This window comes from Schistocerca gregaria, chromosome X (assembly GCF_023897955.1).
Source record: "Schistocerca gregaria isolate iqSchGreg1 chromosome X, iqSchGreg1.2, whole genome shotgun sequence".
NCBI lineage: Eukaryota > Metazoa > Arthropoda > Insecta > Orthoptera > Acrididae > Schistocerca > Schistocerca gregaria.
The window spans coordinates 381,968,145-381,989,218 of record NC_064931.1 but is presented as its reverse complement, the minus strand read 5'-3'; the positions used below and the strand labels follow the sequence as shown (position 1 = coordinate 381,989,218).

Sequence of the window (21,074 nt, the reverse complement as noted above, 5' to 3'; positions counted from 1 at the left end):
TAATGCAAACATAATTTGAATCCTCATAGTCATACTACTAGCGCCACTCTTATGAGAAGCATTAAATTTGAACGGACATTATGTTTCAGACATAGAAACACACCTACCAACTTTTGTTTATGTTGCACAACTCCTCCGTGGTGTTGCAACTTTTTTCTGTCAGTGTAAGTGTAGCTATTGTGAGTCTTGTAAGGGGTTGATCAATCTTTTCAATCTTTTCTCTGCAACACGTATTGTGATAATGAAAAGATTGCTTTAATATGTACCTCTCTTGGTTTTCTTTCACGTAGACTATGTAACTAAGTACAAATAATGATGGGACTGTTATGACACCTAGTTTCTTGAAATGCAGCCTATACGGCATACTGTTTTGAATACACTCACTACACATCAGATAGCCTTTTTCTGCCACACAAAAACTGTTTCTGCTCCAGTGGAGCTGCCCCAAAGCAGTATGTTGTATGTTATGCAGCTGCAAAAAGGTGCATAATGGAACCTAACCATCATGTTTTCACTCCCACATGCTCAAAGTTAATGTAACAGGTATATGACCCTTGATAATTTAGTGCAGACAGATGCTGCATTGAGGTTCCAAATCAATTTTGAATCCAAGTGTCCCCCAGAAGTTTGACAGACTTATGTTAATTGTTGGTATTGCACAAACTAAAAATTACATTTTCAGTTTTATTCTGATTTATATTTAATTTATTGTCTTTAAACCGGATACTAGAAATTCTTTTGTTGGCTTGCCTTTGTTCCTTTTGCTCCTTTATGTCACTTCCAGTTGCAATGGAAGTAGTATCATTAGCATACAGAATAGTTTTACATGACATGGTACTAGGTATGTCATTAATACAGATTATAAACAATAAGGGTCCTGGCACATAACCATGAGTCACACCTCTTGAAACATCTAGGAAACCAGAGCTCATATCATTAAAGTGTACCATCTATTGTCAAGATGTGATCCTATAAGAGTGAGTTCTGTATCTCAAATTGCATAGCACCTCAGTTTATCTATTAGAACTGGATTACACACAGAGTCAAATGCCTTTCTCGGGTCAATCAGTATGACACCAACAGATTATTTGGCTTCAAACACACTGAATATTGTTGAAACAACATTTTTAACAGTTTTCAGTGTAGACAAATTTTCCCTGAAGCCATACTGAGTATTTGTCAGTGTTTGATAACAGGTGTAATGTTTGTGAATTTGTTTATACATGCAATTTTCTGGTATTTTCTAAACTATTGGTCCAAGAGAAATAGGACAGTAGTAATTGGGACATGATTTGTCTCCTTTTTTATGTAGAGGAAAAACTACTGTTATTTTTAAGCAGGCTAGAAAAGAATAACTCATAACTATTAAAATCCAGTTTATTAGTTTGCAGAGTATTGTTGTGTAATGTCTGCTATCTTTTTAATAACAAAATTTGACAGATAATACAAGTCTCCTGATTTTGAGTTGTTGAATTTTGCTATGGTTACTGCAATGTCAGTGACAGCAATCTGTGCCCACTTGAATGAAGCTGTTTCAGACAGCTTGTGCAACATTTATAACTTTTTTTTTTTTTTTTTTTTTTTTTTTTTTTTTTTTTTTTTTTTTTTTTTTTTGCTAATGACTGATTTACAGTTGTAACTTTGGTCAGCTGTGTGTCCTTTGTTATCTGAATTAGTACAAAAGTTACCCATTTCATTGGGTGTGATATTGGTAGCAACATACTTGGTTCTATTAGTATTGCCCAATCCTGATTTGATAAATCTCCAAGCCGCCTTGCATTTGGTTTTTTGCTACCGGAATATAGCTATCATTTGCCATTTGTTTTTGTTTTCAAATTCTGATCTGTACCTCTTCTTTTGTTGAAGGTACTGAAGTCTATCTTCTTCTCTGTTCTTTTGTCTGTTGTAGAGATTGATAACCTGCATTCTTAATTTTTTCACGTCAGAAGTGAACCATCAATGTAAATTTCTGTGATTAGATTTGTTTGGTTTGTTTGTTACATCCAACAATGATAACTGTATGAATATAATACAGTCCCCTAAGTATCACTCACATAGGTGTCATGTGGATAAGATTAGAATAATTACTGCATGCACAGAGGCATTCAAACAATCATTTTCCCTCTGCTCCATATATGACTGGAACAGGAAGAAACTCTTATAAGTGGCACAATGGGATGTACCCTCTGCCATGCAGCTTGTGGTGGTTCACAGAGTATAGATATAGATGCATATGTAAAAGTCATCAATAACAACATTTTAAGATGCAAAGCAGTTTAAAGTAGTTGTAATTTTTTTGTCAAGCGCTCCTGGACTATTATATTGCCGGCATAGTAATTCTGAAATGTAGGCAATTTTGATAACAGAACCTCAAATGTTTTGTTATGCAGGGCAAAACATTTAAATGGATAAAGATTTCTTTAATACATTCTGGAAGAACAGATATATTCTTCTGCAGTTCAACATTAATTGTAATGAATCACTCACTTCACTGCCTTCCTATTATTCCTTTAATTCATTAATGTCTAAGTACACTTAGTATCTGTAAGTCATGTTTCAGGTAAGCATTTTGTGTAGCTCTGACAGAATTGAATACTGTGCAAAATACTTCACATTCTGCAGGACTGTAGGTTGATGTGATGTGGCAGTTTCTAAAAGCAATTTTCAATTTCAGAGGCATTTCACTGTCTCAAGAATTCCTGCTCTGTCACACAAAACTTGCAGGAGGTTTTGTGTGACATAGTCGAAATAACATTTTCAACTATCCACCATACTATAAGTATTTTAAATGCTATATATCTTTACATGTGCTGAATACACAAATATTGGATTTAATTTGTAATGGAAATCTTCATGATGATTGTGAAGAATTGTATGGAAATATCTTTGGCTGTAAGCATTAGATTCAAGAATGTTTGTCCATGTTTTCATCTAAATTCCTGGGACTCTGAAGATTCCAGTATAAGCAAAGATTTTTTATTAATATACAGTTGGAACAATATCAAGAAACAATAGTTAATCCTATGACATTCACATTGAATATTTTATTATAAATCATCATCCCACATATAGAAGTGTCAAAAGCATAATGTAAAGATTATTAATTTTCTTTTCATCATCAACAGGTACTGCATAACTTTCAAGCAGGTGATGCAACTCAACAACTAGAGTTTGAAATTTTCTTGATAGATAAGTGCCAACAGTGGATAAATTTAATTTATACTATTGAGTGGCAAAACTATTTTCATGTGTGATGGTGTGACCAACACCGATAACTCACAATAGCTGTGTGATGAAATTGTATGAACCACTGTAAAGACTAAATCTCAACATAACTTTTCTGAATATTGGCAGTGTAATGTGAGAGACAAACCATTGATTCCACCACTTATGTTACTGAATTACCTTACAGGAGTCAGATAAAGGTCAAATGTATAGTTTCTGTTATTGTGTTATTGGAGAAGTTTTTTTGGTTATGATTATTTTCTTCTAGCATGCTGCAGACATTACACAGGACATCTGTAAGGTGATATATGATCTAAATCAGGCTGTTGCAGTTTGTGCGCCTGCCTGTGGGCAACTAGGCACCCATGGTTTCAGGTGAGCAGGGGTGGGCAAGGAGCTCATGCGTAGGCAGTCAGGGAACATGGCTACATCATACACAACTGTATGCCTTGGCCAATCAGCCAAAGGCAGGTGTGGGAAAATGGCTCATGCACATGCAGAGCAGCAGAATAAAGTATGAATTCATATGATAGGGCTGCCTGATCAGTAGCAAAAACCAGCTGCACCTGCCCATGGCCAAGCTCATGGGTACTCATTGGTGCCCAGTTACCAAGCAATAACAATGGAACAACCTGATCAAAATCTTTCATTTCTTGCACAGTAAATTGGTCACACGTGTCACCTTCAAAGGTTATTAGTTTGCTTTTCATTACTCTATTTCATTTTTCTTAGTGGAAATGCTTTAAAATAAACATATATAAAGAAAACTGAACACAAAATATTTATTAGCTGCACATATTATGAAGTTAAATACTCATACACTACTTCAAAACACCCTAGAAAGTGTTACTCATAATGTTAGAAAGAGATGAGAAAAGTACACTGAAGCAAATGGTAAGATTTTTCAAAATTTGAATTCTATAAACTACTAGTGTGTATTCAATGTGACGTTGGAATAATTTGTTTGCATTCCTTAGCTCATTTTTATACAGTTTCTTTACTGTAGAACACGCTAACAGGTGCAGCTCTGCATTCGCTGAAAACTGTTCCTAGTCATGGTTCAGGTAACTAGTAACAATGTGTTCTAATGTCTTATAAGTATTCAGAAACTTAATGCATCATATTTTATTATTATTATTATTATTATTGAGATATGGTATACTGAACAACATTTATATTCTATTTTTCAGGTTCTGATGTTTAGATTGCATTTCTGACATTGTGAGATGTTTGATCAAACATCATGTATTAGAGAAGCTCTTATTTTTTGAGTTTGATTTTTTCTTTGTACTGCCTCCCAATTTGGTTCCATTATACAGAAAGTAAGTTGTGTGTACATAAGGCTAAATAGGAAAAGGGGAAAGGGTACCCCTTGGTTCCTACATTTAAAGAAAAAGAAAAATGAGTGAAATTGCATAAAATATTTATTTATTCAAAAAATATTGTTCAGAAGCAGTTGAATCCCAATAACATTATTATTTTCCACTTAATAATTAAAAGTGGTGTATAACTTTAAAAATACAATCTACAAAGGCACTAGGTATATACAATATTTGTGTAACAAATGTGATAAGAAAATCACTTTTCTTTAGAAAAGTGTACTTGTTGATAAAATCTATTTATGCTCTGGAAATTTATAGCATTAGTCATATGCAGCCTGAAGCATATACTGCTTCTGTTTATTATTTTTGTAAAATTATTTCTTGTAGTCCTCCATGAATCTGACACCTCTCTCAGCTAGAGCACTCACAACCTTCAGTTTGTTAGCTAGGAGTGGAGTGTTGACACTACCTTGACTTTTGTATCACTATGGATGTTCTCCCTTAATGAACTGACTGCTTCAGGCAAATACAGTAAGAAAGTATTTGTATTTTACTACAAACATACTGTTCAATCTCATTATTGAATGTTTGTGGGATTGGATCAGTTCCTACAAAAAGTTTTTAATGTTTTTCTCTGATGGTTCTGCATGCTTATTCACTGGATTCATCACTTTCATTTTTATTTTAGCCAAAAAACTATGATCAAAGATGGCCAAGGCAGCAGAAAGGGAAACAGGTACTACAAATGATTTTTAACTTACTGTCAAGTTGCATGAGAACTATCATCAGTGAGATGATATTTGTTAATGTTTTAGAGTGCACTGAAATAGAAATATAGTATTTTTGCTTCAGAATGAGCCCACAAGCACATTTTGGCATATGCAATAATAAGGGAGCTACAAATATCATAGATTGCATTCTTTTCTAAGGGTAAAATTTCAAGGTCATAATGGAACAAGGTTTTCAAGCAATAAATAGCCTTCCCTGCCCACCTGGCATGATGGCTCATGGGATGCAGGAAGACACTTAATGAGATGTTGCTTTGACAGAGCAGACTGCAGTTAATTCTAAAAATCAAATATAATCATCTACAGACCATTATTATTCTATCAAAGTATTTTGAACAAAATCGACAATTCAAAATGAATCAACTTGATCTAAATATTCCTTGGCTTTTCCATGTTCAATTCCAGTTTGGAAAATTTCTAAAATGTTTTTCTCGACTTATATAGTTGGATCTGCTTTTCTACAGCTCAACTTTTCCTCTAAAATACTCCTGGGAGCAATTTCATATATTGGTTGATTACACGATATATGTCAAGATGCCTTTCTCCAAAAAATTTTCACTCAAAATACACACCTTCAAAAGAGCCCATACTTGATGCTGTTTTGACAAGAATTTATGTTTTAATACTGGACTGAGAACATCTTTCAGCCACAGTTTCATGGGCGGTTTTTGCCTGCTCTTTTCCATAGTAAGTTAAATGATCAAAATATGTGTTAAATTACTGGCACTGAATGAATAGTGGAGTTTTTGTTTACTTCATTTTCAAATACATTTATGTGTAAAATTTATAATACAAGTACATAAATATAGAATTAACTGCATTTTTTAAATTTCATATTCAACCTTAGCCCTCCTCTTAACTATTGATTTATCAAAATTCAGCTACCTTCTTCAGTCATATTCAAAATGTTATAACATGCTATGACTTCAAATCTCACTTATGCTTTGACATAGGATTGAAGGCCCCATTCAGCAAGAGTTTGATAAACATATTTTGCCTGCCCTTTTTTGTGGCACATTAGACAACAAATGTAGGTGTAAAATTATCAACATTGAATGAAAATGGTATTTTTTTATTTATTTTCAAATACATTTATGTGTAAAATTTAAGTTATAAGAACATCAACACATAACTTGCTGAATTTTTTAATTTCATATTCAAACTTGGGCCTCCTCTTAACCACTTATTCATAAAATACCAACTATCTTCTTCAATACTAATGATAATCAAAGCATTATGTCATCAAGTTTTTTAAAACAGTTGTCTCATTTCACTTTTGAATATCTGATGACCTTTTAGCATGTTTTTGTAGTTGCCTCCATTGTTGCTACACATCTTCTAACTTTGGTATGCAGTCTCCTTTGCACTTGTGTCAGAACTGGTGATTTTTATCAACAAGTTGTCTCTTTCCACACAGCTACGGGAGCACGTCCCTGCTCAGTTAATTTACAAATCCAAACATCATAAAAGAAAACCAGTGATGTTTGTTTGACAAATGGCAGTTTGTTTCCTGTGACTTCGTGTGAGCAATACCCGAGCAAATCAATTATCTCCCATTAACAAACTGAAGATGAAGATATTGTACTTGCTACAACTGCTACCTTCCCTTGAAAGTGAAAGATGAATGGGGTGGTCCAGGTAGGGTCGTAAAAAAGAACGGCTCGGCTCGCTCTGCCCTCTCTCTACCTGTGTTGGGGGTCACTGACCCGTCACGCCACCCGACCAATCTGATCTGTGAAATGAGAACGCATTCAGTTAACGAGACTGAAGTAAACAACCTTCCAACATTAGGTAATGAATGAATTTATCATGCAAAAGTAATATTTTGCGAAAGTGTTTTTCCTGGCTTTTCCTATTTTCAATGACCAGTATCACCCCTCCCTTACCTCCTGTTGAGCCCAAATTTCACAGAGCTTATTTTTCTGTAGAATGGAACCAAACTGGGTGCATCCAAAAGAAAAATTATCAAAAATTTTAAAAGTGCCAGTAATAGCCACTCTAATCCTGTATGTATTCACACAAACAATTTGATTTAAAATCTTGTTGTGCCTGATGATTGAAACTGTTAGCCTTAGCAAAGGTTTTTCACAGCTGCTAGTAATTGTAAAATATGATTTTTGGTAAGTAACTACAGGCTGTGGGAGCCTCCCTACTGGAAATTGCATTAAAGTATATTTTAAACATAAGAAAGTAGGTAAATAGGTAATATTCATCATAAGAAGGTATGACTATACAGTGGAATTAAGAGGTACAGAATTACCAGTTTTCATAATCAAATATCATTCACCCAGTGGAAAGAAAAAAAAGTTTGAACAATATGCTAAAAATAGGCACATAAGGACAGACAAGGAGACATGCTTGTATTTGGATATACTGTGCTCTAATATGTTTGTACATCATTCAGTTGTGTTACTTATAGATCAAGTCCAATATAAAGACAAATACAACAGTTTTAAGCAAAACTTTTTAGGATACAAAACAAGTGTTGGAAATCAGTTCATACCTACTGTTGTATTGGCAACAAGTTGACAAGTACTGTAACTGACTGTTACCTTATCTACATGAAAGATAATTTCGCTTCCACATGAGTTAAATCAGTAATGATATTTTTCTAACTTAGCTTGACACTAGGGTGATTTTTATTGGAAATACAGCTGGAGTACTCATGATCTACTGGAGATCAGTACATAAACTAATTATGGGTGCCTCTTGTAACACAAAAGGTTCCTTGAACACTATTTTTTCCATGATAAAGTAGTAGACTCCAGGGGATGCACCACCATTGTTTTTTTGCTTTTAAATAGATAGGTAGTAGCAGAAAACTAGAGGAAATCAAAGAGTGGACTGCACCAGATTACAACTATTGATGGGACACTTATGAAACTCTAACTCTTTAATACCACAACATACAAAATCTGATGGCTGATATGATGGTCAGATAGAATGATTGCAGAAAGAGAATAGAATGAAAAAATAGAAAAAATGAAAACTTAAGAAAGAATAATTGTCATGGAACAGAAAAATGAAGGAAGAACGTAAAGAATGATGATGAGGGAGAGGGAGAGGGAGAGGGAGAGGGAGAGGGAGAGGGAGAGGGAGAGGGAGAGGGAGAGGGAGAGGGAGAGGGAGAGGGAGAGGGAGAGGGAGAGGGAGAGGGAGAGGGAGAGGGAGAGGGAGAGGGAGAGGGAGAGGGAGAGGGAGAGGGAGAGGGAGAGGGAGAGGGAGAGGGAGAGGGAGAGGGAGAGGGAGAGGGAGAGGGAGAGGGAGAGGGAGAGGGAGAGGGAGAGGGAGAGGGAGAGGGAGAGGGAGAGGGAGAGGGAGAGGGAGAGGGAGAGGGAGAGGGAGAGGGAGAGGGAGAGGGAGAGGGAGAGGGAGAGGGAGAGGGAGAGGGAGAGGGAGAGGGAGAGGGAGGGAATAAAGGTGATAACAGTAGGAAAAACTAGTATCGATAGTGGGTTAACTCTGGGTCTCACAGAGTTAAGTACCGGTATTTATTTAAGAATGTAATCCTACTTGACAACATTGGAAGTCCTGATTCTTAGAAGATTAATCCAAATATCTTTTTGTGTCAAACATTTTCTCAAGCTTCTGGCATTTTGCTGCAGAAAATCCTTTCCAATATGATAATACTTTTATGATGGTATACTGCATACCCATGCGAGTTTTGTATAACTGAAATATTTACTGTTCTGTTGACCAGCAGCCACAAAAAACTTGATATATAGCATGAGAGTTCCTGAAAACTGTTATTCCTTTGATTAAACGAGTCTTATTAATGATGAATTTATTTACACTGCCAAAGAGAAAAATTAGTACACCCTTTTATAGGTTCGACTTCATTCAAAGTTAATTGTTGCAACAATATATATGGAGTACATGAAATGATTACAGTTACAGATTAAGAGCACAAACGATTTCTGAGGTACCAGGTATCGACTCATGTTAAATCATTCATATTAGTACATGGTGTAGCCTCCAAGGGTGGCACAGCAGCTGTTGACTCCAGCATACAATCAGTCGAATAGATGATGAATACTGTCCTGAGATACATTATGCCATGCCTGTTTGAACTGCTCACCTAGTTCTGTAAGAGTTATCAGTTGATGAACCACACAAGTCACTTGTCGTCCCATCATATCCCACCCGTGCTTGACTGGAGACAAGTCCTGAGATCATGCTGGCTAGGTAAACTGCTGCACATCTTGCAGAGCATGTTGGGTTTCACGGGCAATGTGTGCGTAAGCATTATGCTGTTGGAACAACAAATCAGCTTCCTGTTGCAAGAACAACAAAAGAACAGGTCTAACAATATTCTGTATGTACCAAGCACGGGTTTGTGTTCCCTACAGAAATACCAAAGGCAGACGAGAGCTATAGCATATCGCAATATCGTATCCCAGATGATAAGAACTGAGGTGGGTCAGTATGTCTTGGATGATGCACTCTAAAATACAGTTATCACCAGGTCTATGGTGTACATACAGACAACCATCATTTGCATGCAGCCAGAATCTGCTTTCATTGCTGAAGGCCACAGCTTGCCATTCCACCTTCCAAGTGGTCTTCCAATGGCACCAACTGAGCTGTGCATATACATGCTGTAGCATAAGTGGAATACCAGTTGGAGGTGTGCATGCCCATAGTCCCACAGCTAAAACCAGTTCACAACAGTTTCTTGACATGTCTAGACTCACCAGTCCTCTTATCTGTGGTGTGGTAGCTCTATGGTCTGCCACTGCTGCTCCTACAATATGACAATCCTGATGGGTGTCTGTGCTGTGTGAACATTCAGGACGACTAATATGGATGTGGGAATGCTCATGTGACCACTGATACCAGAATCATTGCACAATGGATGGAGCACATTCAACATATATAGCAGTTCTCCAAAAGGAACATTTCACCACTCGGAAACACAATTTTACCACTTTCAAACTCATTCAGTTTGCTGTAGGAAGTATGAGCATGTCTCCATAACATAGTTGCCTATTTGCTTCACATGCTTGCTCCCCATTGAGCCTTAGGGCTGTGAGCATTCCCTATTACAGGGTAGACAGAGCTTGGCTCTGGTAGCTGTGCCTCTGTGCTATCTGTTGAAACTGTTATAAATACACGTAGCATACTGTAGGTGCCATGTGCCATCGCCAGATCAAAATCAACATTGTCTTTCCAAGTGCACTAAATTTTTTTCCAGCAGTGTATTTATTTCTTTACTTTTAACCCATTGATCACTTTTGTAATGAAACTGGGTGCATCAGATATACACATGTTGTTGTTGTGGTCTTCAGTCCTGAGACTGGTTTGATGCAGCTCTCCATGCTACTCTATCCTGTGCAAGCTGCCTTATCTCCCAGTACCTACTGCAACCTACATCCTTCTGAATCTGCTTAGTGTAGTCATCTCTTGGTCTCCCTCTACGATTTTTACCCTCCACGCTGCCCTCCAATACTAAATTGGTGATCCCTTGATGCCTCAGAACATGTCCCAACCGATCCCTTCTTCTGGTCAGATTGTGCCACAAACTTCTCTTCTCCCCAATCCTATTCAATACCTCCTCATTAGTTATGTGATCTACCCATCTAATTTTCAGCATTCTTCTGTAGCACCACATTTTGAGAGCTTCTATTCTCTTCTTGTCCAAACTATTTATTGTCCATGTTTCACTTCCATACGTGGCTAAACTCCATACAAATACTTTCAGAAATGACTTCCTGACACTTAAATCTATACTCGATGTTAACAAATTTCTCTTCTTTAGAAACATTAGAAACACTTTCCTTGCCATTGCCAGTCTACACTTTATACCCTCCCTACTTCGACCATCATCAGTTACTTTGCTCCCCAAATAGAAAAACTCCTTTACTACTTTAAGTGTCTCATTTCCTAATCTAATTCCCTCAGCATCACTCGACTTAATTCGACTACATTCCATTATCCTTGTTTTGCTTTTGTTGATGTTCATCTTATATCCTCCTTTCAAGACACTATCCATTCCGTTCAACTACTCTTCCAAGTCCTTTGCTGTCTCTGACAGAATTATAATGTCATCGGCGAACCTCAAAGTTTTTATTTCTTCTCCATGGATTTTAATACCTACTCCAAATTTTTCTTTTGTTTCCTTTACTGCTTGCTCAATATACAGATTGAATAACATAGGGGAGAGACTACAACCCTGTCTCACTCCCCTCCCAACCACTGCTTCCCTTTCATGTCCCTCGACTCTTATAATTGCCATCTGGTTTCTATACAAATTGTAAATAGCCTTTCGCTCCCTATATTTTACCCCTGCCACCTTCATAATTTGAAAGAGAGTATTCCAGTCAACATTGTCAAAATCTTTCTCTAAGTCTACAAATGCTAGAAATGTAGGTTTGCCCTTCCTTAATCTAATCTAGCTTCTAAGATAAGTCGTAGGGTCAGTATTGCCTTACGTGTTCCAACATTTCTACGGAATCCAAACTGATCTTCCCCAAGGTCCGCTTCTACCAGTTTTTCCATTCGTCTGTAAAGAATTCGTGTTAGTATTTTGCAGCTGTGACTTGTTAAACTGATAGTTCGGTAATTTTCACATCTGTCAACACCTGCTTTCTTTGGGATTGGAATTATTATATTCTTCTTGAAGTCTGAGGGTATTTCGCCTGTCTCATACATATGAGTCGTAAAAGCATTTGGTACTTATTTAATGGAATGGAGTAAAATTTGCATTGAGGATAGCTGATAAGCACAAGTTGCAGTTGAGTTTCTAATTAAGTCCTGTAGTTCTTATTAAAGTTGTTGTCCACTTTGTATAAGTTGCCTCACTTATCATGTAATCAGTACCACAACTCTTTCAGCCATGAGACCTATTTAAGCAAAGAACACAGAGAATACATCTACCTTATTTGTATTCTACACATGACTGTTTCTTGTTAGGGGCTGTAAATCAACAGCTGAGAAAAAAATGTTGAGTTGTTATAGTGATATTTTAAGGCTGTCAGTAAGAGTAAATGTGGACAGTGATATAATATATCTGTGCAAAACACTTTCTTCAGCCACACATCGCATTACACACTATAATACACAGATTCCGTCTGCTTCTTCCACCAAGCAACCAGTGTGAGAGGTTCCTTCCAGTTTCAGAGAAATCTGGCATTCTGTTAAGTACTGAGCTGCTTCTTTCCCTCTCTGATCATGGCTCATATTTATTCATTTAATCTGTTTTTTGTCTTTCAGTTGTCTATTCCCATAATTAGCTTGTTTATAACCTAGAATAAATATTAAATAAATGCTAATTGTAGAACTTCCTCACCCCTGTATATAAAATTGGAATCCACAAGACCAACACAGGCAGTAAAGTAATGCAGTCAGTTGGCACCAGTGCTTAGCAAGATTTTGCTGTCTCCTTAGTCACTTCTTGTGGTGAAGTCACAACAGTCATTGTATTTTTATTTCTGATATCAATCCTGCCAGCTTCCTGATACCTTTTCTGTTTTCCCCTTTCACTGATTCATTCCATTTTTCCCCATGCTTTTGACATATTTACTGGCTTTGCCTTCCTAGGCACTTAACTTCATTAAACAGGGTAGATATCTGTGGGTATCGCCTTTTTCTCTCACTCTTATCTTCATTCAGCTTGTTTCTAGACAATGTATAAATTGTATTTGACTGTTTAAAATTAAGTATTTATGTCCATTCCTTGTTCTCAGGACTTATTGCATTTTTGTATTTTACATACAGTATTTTCATCAAAATTTACATAATCTCTATCTACAATCATTTCCAAAAATTATAGTGAACCTTGATAATATGTATATCACATTGAGACTGCATAAATACTTCCATCAGTGAAAATTATACCAATGGTTAAAGATGTGATCAATATGCTATGGACATATATGGTAAATGTTGCCTGTAGCATTGATAGTGTTGCTATGTAAGTTTGTAGAGAAAATTTATAGTTATATCAACAATACCTGTCAGTCACAATTATGACAACTGCATCTATTGGTCATTATGAAAATGTTAACTAGACAGGAATTTCACTAGGTGTAGGATATGATAGAAACTGTTGGTATAAAACTCTAAGTAACTGATATGCAAAATATATTTCACCTTAAGCCATACTTTGGTTAGCATTGTTGTGTATCAGTAATCATGGGCACACCTAAAGGATACATCAGACACTGGGAAGTTGTGCAATGCAACACAAACACTATGTGGTAGTCCAAATTTACCACTGTTGGGATGGTTGAAGCTTCACAGTAACGCCACAATGCAATCTATGATTGTATCAACATTCATGAATATCTCGGGGAAACAATGACTAACAAGAACAGTAAGGTACAACCATTTGCAATAGGTGCCTTGCCTATCACCCAGCAAAATATAACAACTTCGTTAAAATACCACACATCTACCAGAAGTTTGTTGTGATTTCTGGCATTGTGACTGGAATGACCAATTTCAATTGACATTAACATCTGACATCGTCATCTCCATTGGCTGTGGTACACACAGAAAGAAAAGGGCACAGTGTTACAGGCCTACACTACACTGGCATCTGCTAAAAATCTTGGCTTTCATTACACTTTTGAAAGAAATGATAATTGTGCTGTAATTTGCAGCAGTGCTTGTGAACATTTTGTTCCAGCACTCACTTTCAGTTGCAGCTACTTACAATAGCTATTTCTCAGCTTTAGCTATTTGAGAATCCCTTTACTTACGGACTGCACTAGACCATCTAGTGAACATTTACACAACCTCTCTGATTACCATCTGATAGTCAGTTCTCAGTAAAATTGTTTTTTCATGGGCGGTTCCTCTCCTACTGTTGGATCTGAGTCATTTTTCAACATTAACATCATCACAACTCCCCATTTATGAGATATTAAGATAACATATAATCTGACAAGATGCCAATACTCTTTATACCAAAAGTGGGATGAAAACTGATTTGGTGCAATAATACTACAATTGTTCCCTTCTTTCCTCTGTGCTATTACACTAATAAAGCATTACTTAACTCTAGTGATTTTCCTTGAATGAGGAACATTTATCGATTCAGAATTTATGAATTTCTGAATAATAATTTTGTAAATTAGTAATTTAAAGCAACACAAAATGGGACCTGAAGCAAATATCAGTCTTATTATTTATACAGGTATTTGTCTTACGTAAGTTTACATCAGCCAACTAAATTATTAATTACAAGGACTTTTAGATGAAATGTAAAGACATACCTAACCCTCTTTTCTATGTTATTCCTGAAGACTTCTCGAAAATCATGCTGAGAACAAGCTCCAGACTGTACCATTTTTAATACACGTTCTGATTTTAGAAATACTTCATAATAGCTTTGGACAGCATTCTGAAATGCCTCATCTGCCATTATCTGTGTATCCCCTTTGAGGAAGCTCTGGAACAAAGAAGTTTCATTTGTGAATGTCTATCAGTAAAAACATCACGAAAGTAGAACAACTTCAAAGTGGAAGCAGAGTAAGTAAACATTAAATTACATGAAACATTTTATCATAAGATTGTAGAGGAATAAACACAGGTCTTATCAAGATGTACGTTCTGATAGAAAATTTATCCAGAATGTGAGTGTCGATTAAATGTATCATTCCAGGCAAAGGGGAAATACATTCAGTTTAAAACTAAATAAGGATATGAAGAAAACAATGTTTCTGCTGCAATTCATTGTTCATTCTGAGACAGAAGCATACAATTTTGTTCTTTACAATCAGATCTTTTAACATCATATGTAAGCAAACTGACACATAAAAAGAATTATATTGTATTTTCCTGAGCAAGTGGTTAAAAAGAATGGAAGTATACACACAGTTCTAGAGATGATTAAATTTTATTCAATGATTCCTACTTCCATGGTTCTGTGTTGGTTAAGATATAATTGATTCAAATGAGTAATGGGGCTTAATGGTTCCAGTCATATGCTTTTCCAAATTTGCACATGAAACAGACACGAAATATTAGATGATATTACATTTGGTATGAAAACAATATGTTTCACAATTGTGTAATGAACATTTTCTGCAATGGAATCCTTATAATGATATCCCAGTATCCTTAACGAAATATAAGCCATGATTAAGTCTGATTATCAATTAGCTTTAATCAGATTATGGAATCAGTGTTTTGAGACTGTGTACTTAAAGTACTTCTTTCTTCTTTTAAGGAGGATGAGAAACCAGAAGTCCTACTAGTCCTATTTTTTATGTGGTAATTCACAGTGAAGAACTCTGACTGATACCCAAGTGATAGTCCGTCCTGTCTATCACTGATTATATTCCATAACAGAATAACAGTTTGTCAACCTACACTATGTGATAAAAAGTATCCGGACACCTGGCTGAAAATGACTTACAAGTTTGTGGTGGCCTCCATTGGTAATGTTGGAATTCAATATGGTGTTGACCCACCCTTAGCCTTGATGACAACGTCCACTCTGACAGGCATATCTTCAATCAGGTGCTCGAAGGTTTCTTGGGGAATGGCAGCCCATTATTCATGGAGTACTGCATTGAGGACAGGTATCAATGTCAGTCAGTGAGGCCTGGCATGAAGTCGGTGTTCCAAAGCATCCCAAAGGTGTTCTATAGGATTCAGGTCAGGACCCTGTACAGGCCAGTCCATTACATGGATGTTATACTCATGTAACCACTCTGCCACAGGTCATGCATTATGAACAGGTGCTCGAGTGTGTTGAAAGAGGTAATCGCCATCCCTGAATTGCTCTTCAACAGTGTGAATGAAGAAGGTGCTTAAAACATCAATGTAGGCCTGTGGTGTGACAGTGCCATGCAAAACACCAAGGAGTGCAAGTCCACTCCATGAAAAACATGACCACACCATAACACCACCACCTCCAAATTTTACTGTTGGCACTACACACGCTGGCAGATGATGTTCACCAGGCATTTGATATACCCAAATCCTGCAATCAGATCGCCACATTGTGTACTGTGATTCGTCACTCCACACAACATTTTCCCACTGTTCAATCGTCCTATGTTTGTGCTCCTTACACCAAGCAAGGCGTCATTTGACATTTTTCGGCATGATGTGTGGCTTATGAGCAGCTGCTCAACCATGAAATCCAAGTTTTCTCACTACCTGCCTAACTGTCATAGTACTTGCAGTGGATCCTGATGCAGTTTGGAACTCCTGTGTGATGGTCTGCATAGATGTTTGCCTATTACGTATTACCCTCTTCAAATGTCGAGGGTCTCTGTCAGCAACAGACAAGGTTGGAATGTAGGCTTTTGTGCTGTACATGTTCCTTCACGTTTCCACTTCACTATCACATCAGAAACAGTGGACTTAGGGAAGTTTAGGAGTGTGGAAATCTGGCATATGTGTGACACAAGTGACACCAAATCACCTAACCACGTTCGAAGTTCATTAGTTCTGCGGGGCCCCCCATTCTGCTCTCTCATGATGTCTAATGACTACTAATATGGAGTACCTGGGAGCAGGTGATAGCACAATGCACGTAATGTGAAAAAAAAAAGTTTCTGGGGATACATTGTTGAACAGAGACACAGATATTTGTTGCCTGTGCCTGGGGCATTCTCTTGACCATTATTCACATATTCAAATATAAAGCAGATATTTATGTTGCCATACTTCATGGAAAAATATAAGTTGAAAGAAGTTCTACATAACAAAGTGAGTTTAGAAGGAAGGAAAATAGTTTTAGAAGTAGGCTGCTTTCAACAATCACTTAACCAGATCTTACAATAAAGGCACAGAAACAATAAGCATGTGACTGATACTCAAGAAAAGTAATGGAATATTTTATAAGTTTCATACTTCCAGTTATAATGAATGATTGATTACAGGTACTGGCTGCCAATTATTGAACTACATGAAATAAAATTTTATATCTTCTGAATGGTTTGCATTAGGGTGTTCAGACTGCACAGTTGGCCGTGGGGCATGATGAGAATGTGTATGCGCATTGCATCAGCTTAGCCCAGTTTCATTTGGATGGATCTGTCAATAAGCAAAATTGGTGCATTTTGGGGACTGAGAATTTGCATTTTGCAATTGAAAGTCTCTTCACCCTCAATGGGGTATTGTGTGGTGTGCAATGTTCAATCACAGAATAATTGGTGCAAAATTCCTTGATGTTGTGGTGAGAACCGAATAGTATGTGAAGGTTTTGGAATATAATTTCATCCCCATTATCCAATTGGGCCCTTATTTCAACTAGATGTGGTGCAGGCAAGATGGAGCTCGACCCCATCAGAGCAGGAGAGTGTTTGATGTGTTGAAGGACCACTTTGGGCTCTGAGGTACCCAGGGGCCACTGGCATAGACCTCAATTGTTCACTATATTCTCTAGATGTGAACATAAGGTATACAGCACTAACCATAAAACCATCACTGAGCTGAAAAAAACCATTCAGTAGGTCATCGACAGCACCGATGTTATGCAGAATTTTGCTATTTGTGTGCACCAAATCATTGCCAATGATGGCAGGGATATTGAACACGTCATAACCTAAATCTGAATATCTGTAGTGACATTTACATATTGAATAAAGTGTGTGCACACCGTAGTTTGTAATTAATTTACGTTTTTTTTTTTCACATAGTTAAATAATTGGTAAATTTATAAGAGAATACCGACAACTTATTTTTAACTGTGGATTATATACTACAATCATTAAGTCCCAGAAATAATCACTGGTTGTGAAACCAACCACTAACATACTTCTGTTTTTCTACTTTATTCAAATAGTAGATCAATAGATGTACTGCAGTTTGTGTTTCACAGTTAATAAGTTTGACATACTTAAGAAAAAGTTGAAGTATATTGCAATTATAAAAGCTTTTATACTGCCAAATATGAATTATCGGAAAAAAGCTTCTAAGGACAACAGAAAAAATTACAGATATGTTACTAGAGAAGTGTTTATTCCCAAAAAGTACCAGCAACTGAGTGCTATCAAAATAATTTTTGTTGATTGTGTTCCACAAATTTCAAATTCTGAAGGTGGCAGTGGTAAAATACAGGGAGCGAAATGCTATTTACAATTTGTACAGAAACCAGATGGCAGTTATAAGAGTCGAGGGACATGAAAGGGAAGCAGTGGTTGGGAAGGGAGTAAGACAGGGTTGTAGCCTCTCCCCGATGTTATTCAATCTGTATATTGAGCAAGCAGTGAAGGAAACAAAAGAAAAGTTCGGAGTAGGTATTAAAGTCCATGGAGAAGAAATAAAAACTTTGAGGTTCGCCGATGACATTGTAATTCTGTCAGAGACAGCAAAGGACTTGGAAGAGCAGTTGACCGGAATGGATAGTGTCTTGAAAGGAGGATATAAGATGAACATCAACAGAAGCAAAACGAGGATAATGGAATTTAGTTGAATTAAGTCGAGTGATGTTGAGGGTATTAATTTAGGAAATGAGACACTTAAAGTAGTAAAGGAGTTTTGCTATTTGGGGAGCAAAATAACTGAAAATGGTCGAAGTAGAGAGGATATAAAATGTAGACTGGCAATGGCAAGGAAAGCTTTTCTGAAGAAGAGAAATTTGTTAACATCGAATATAGATTTATGTATCAGGAAGTCGTTTCTGAAAGTATTTGTTTGGAGTGTAGCCTTGTATGGAAGTGAAACATGGACGATAACTAGTTTGGACAAGAAGAGAATAGAAGCTTCCAAAATGTGGTGCTACAGAAGAATGCTGAAGATAAGGTGGGTAGATCATGTAACTAATGAGGAGGTATTGAATAGAATTGGGGAGAAGAGAAGTTTGTGGCACAACTTGACCAGAAGAAGGGATTGGTTGGTAGGACATTTTTGAGGCATCAAGGGATCACCAATTTAGTACTGGAGGGCAGTGTGGAGGGTAAAAATCATAGAGGGAGACCAAGAGATGACTACACTATGCAGATTCAGAAGGATGTAGGTTGCAGTGGGTACTGGGAGATGAAGAGGCTTGCACAGGATAGAGTAGCATGGAGAGCTGCATCAAACCAATCTCAGGACTGAAGACCACAACAACAACAGTACATCATTTCTATAATTATTATCATAATAAAATGTATTATTGCTATGCCTGGGGCATTCTCTTGACCATTATTCACATATTCAAATATAAAGCAGATATTTATTATCTGTGCATGTATTAAATGTTTGTCTTTGCATGTAATACATCTGAATCCTTAGTAGAAAACCATTTTAACCTCTTAACTACTTCAATTCAGGACACACTTGTATTTCATACGGCACTTTTCTGAGAATAAAAATGGGGTGAAAGACATGGATATAAGATAACTGTATTTGTATTTGATTTACAGATATGAAGTTTTGTTGTTTATTCAAAAGATGTTTCAGAACACCATAATTTTAAAAAAAACTTTTTGAGAAAACAAAAATTTTCACTGTGTATAGTGTATTTCGAAGCTCAAAGATGCACACAGTCTAACATCACCACACTCTTTGCTTTGGTAACATGATTATCTTCTGATATTTTTTGCTGCATAAACATTGGACCTGCTTGTTCTATTCTCCTCTTTCTTTGTAGCTGATGCAAATGCTGGAAAATATCTTTTAAGAAGATGGAGAGGATCATTATCATTTGACCAGCGCCCTGCTTTCCAGGTCTATCTTTCATCTATGGTTATCTGTCTATCTAGGAGTAAGATAACAGTACCAGTGAAGTATGAATGTGTCAGTTATAGGAGAGAGAACAGCATTGTTAAAGCAGAGCAGTGAGTTGAAACAGAGAAGTGCACTATCTCTTTTACATTTCACAGTGGTAATAGATGATGATATAACTTCATTAGTGAGAGAGATCAGAGACAGGATGACAACAATGTTGTTTGCTGATGATTTTGTGGTGTGCAGAGTAACAGGGTATAACTACAGAGGTAATTCTGTACAGGAAGAAGGGCTGTGGAAGAGTATAGCCTAAAATTTAATGTGAAAAAACATGAGCTGGAGGTCACAACATGATAAAGAAATAGACTTTTAATAAACATAATGCTGTGCAAGGACTTTTGTTGAAAGAGGCTGAAAGAATATTACTGGAAACACATGGCTGGAAAAAATTAGTAGACCCCCTTTAGAGGTTTCCAAATTCACTCAAGATTTATTGTTGCAATAGTGCATCTGGGATACATGAAATGATTACATTTACAGATCAATACTACAAGCAGTTCAGTGGTACCCATCCTGAAACATCCATATTAATGAGTGTTTCAGCATGGTGTAGTCTCCACAAGTGGAAAAACAGGTGCTGACAGTGGCATCCAGTCAATCATACAGATGGCAAATACTGTCCTGGGACACATAATGCCATGGTTGCTCGATCTGTGCCCATAGGTCTGTAAGAGTCATTGGCTGACAAGTCGTACTAGTCACTTCTTGTCCCATCATGTCAAACACTTGCGTGATTGGAGGCAAGCCCAGAGAAGTTGCTGCACATCTTGCAGAGCACATTGAATTTCACAGGCAGTGTATGGGTAAGCTTTATTCTGTTGGAACAAAGTCACCCCCCTGTCTCCAGACAATGGAAGAACGAACAATATTCTGCACATACTGAGTGCTGGTTAGCATGTCCTCCACAAACAACAAAGTGAATGAGAGTTGTAGCTTATCACACCCCAGGCCATAAGGCCTGGGGTGTATTCAGTGTGTCTTGGCTGAATGCACTCTATGAGACAGCACTCACCAGGTCTATACTGTATGCACAACTTGCACTATCACCTGCATGCAGACAGAATCC

The 21,074-nt window shown here is 36.9% G+C and overlaps 1 protein-coding gene across 1 annotated transcript in view; it reads right to left on the bottom strand.

Moving 5' to 3' along the window:
• The window catches only part of LOC126297751 (calcium-dependent secretion activator-like), a 1,391,877-nt gene that overhangs the window by 907,915 nt on the left and 462,888 nt on the right, over positions 1–21,074 (bottom strand). The window contains exon 5 of the mRNA XM_049988921.1: positions 14,554–14,729. Coding sequence (XP_049844878.1) covers positions 14,554–14,729 — 176 coding nt within the window. The remainder of the gene's footprint in view (positions 1–14,553; positions 14,730–21,074) is intronic.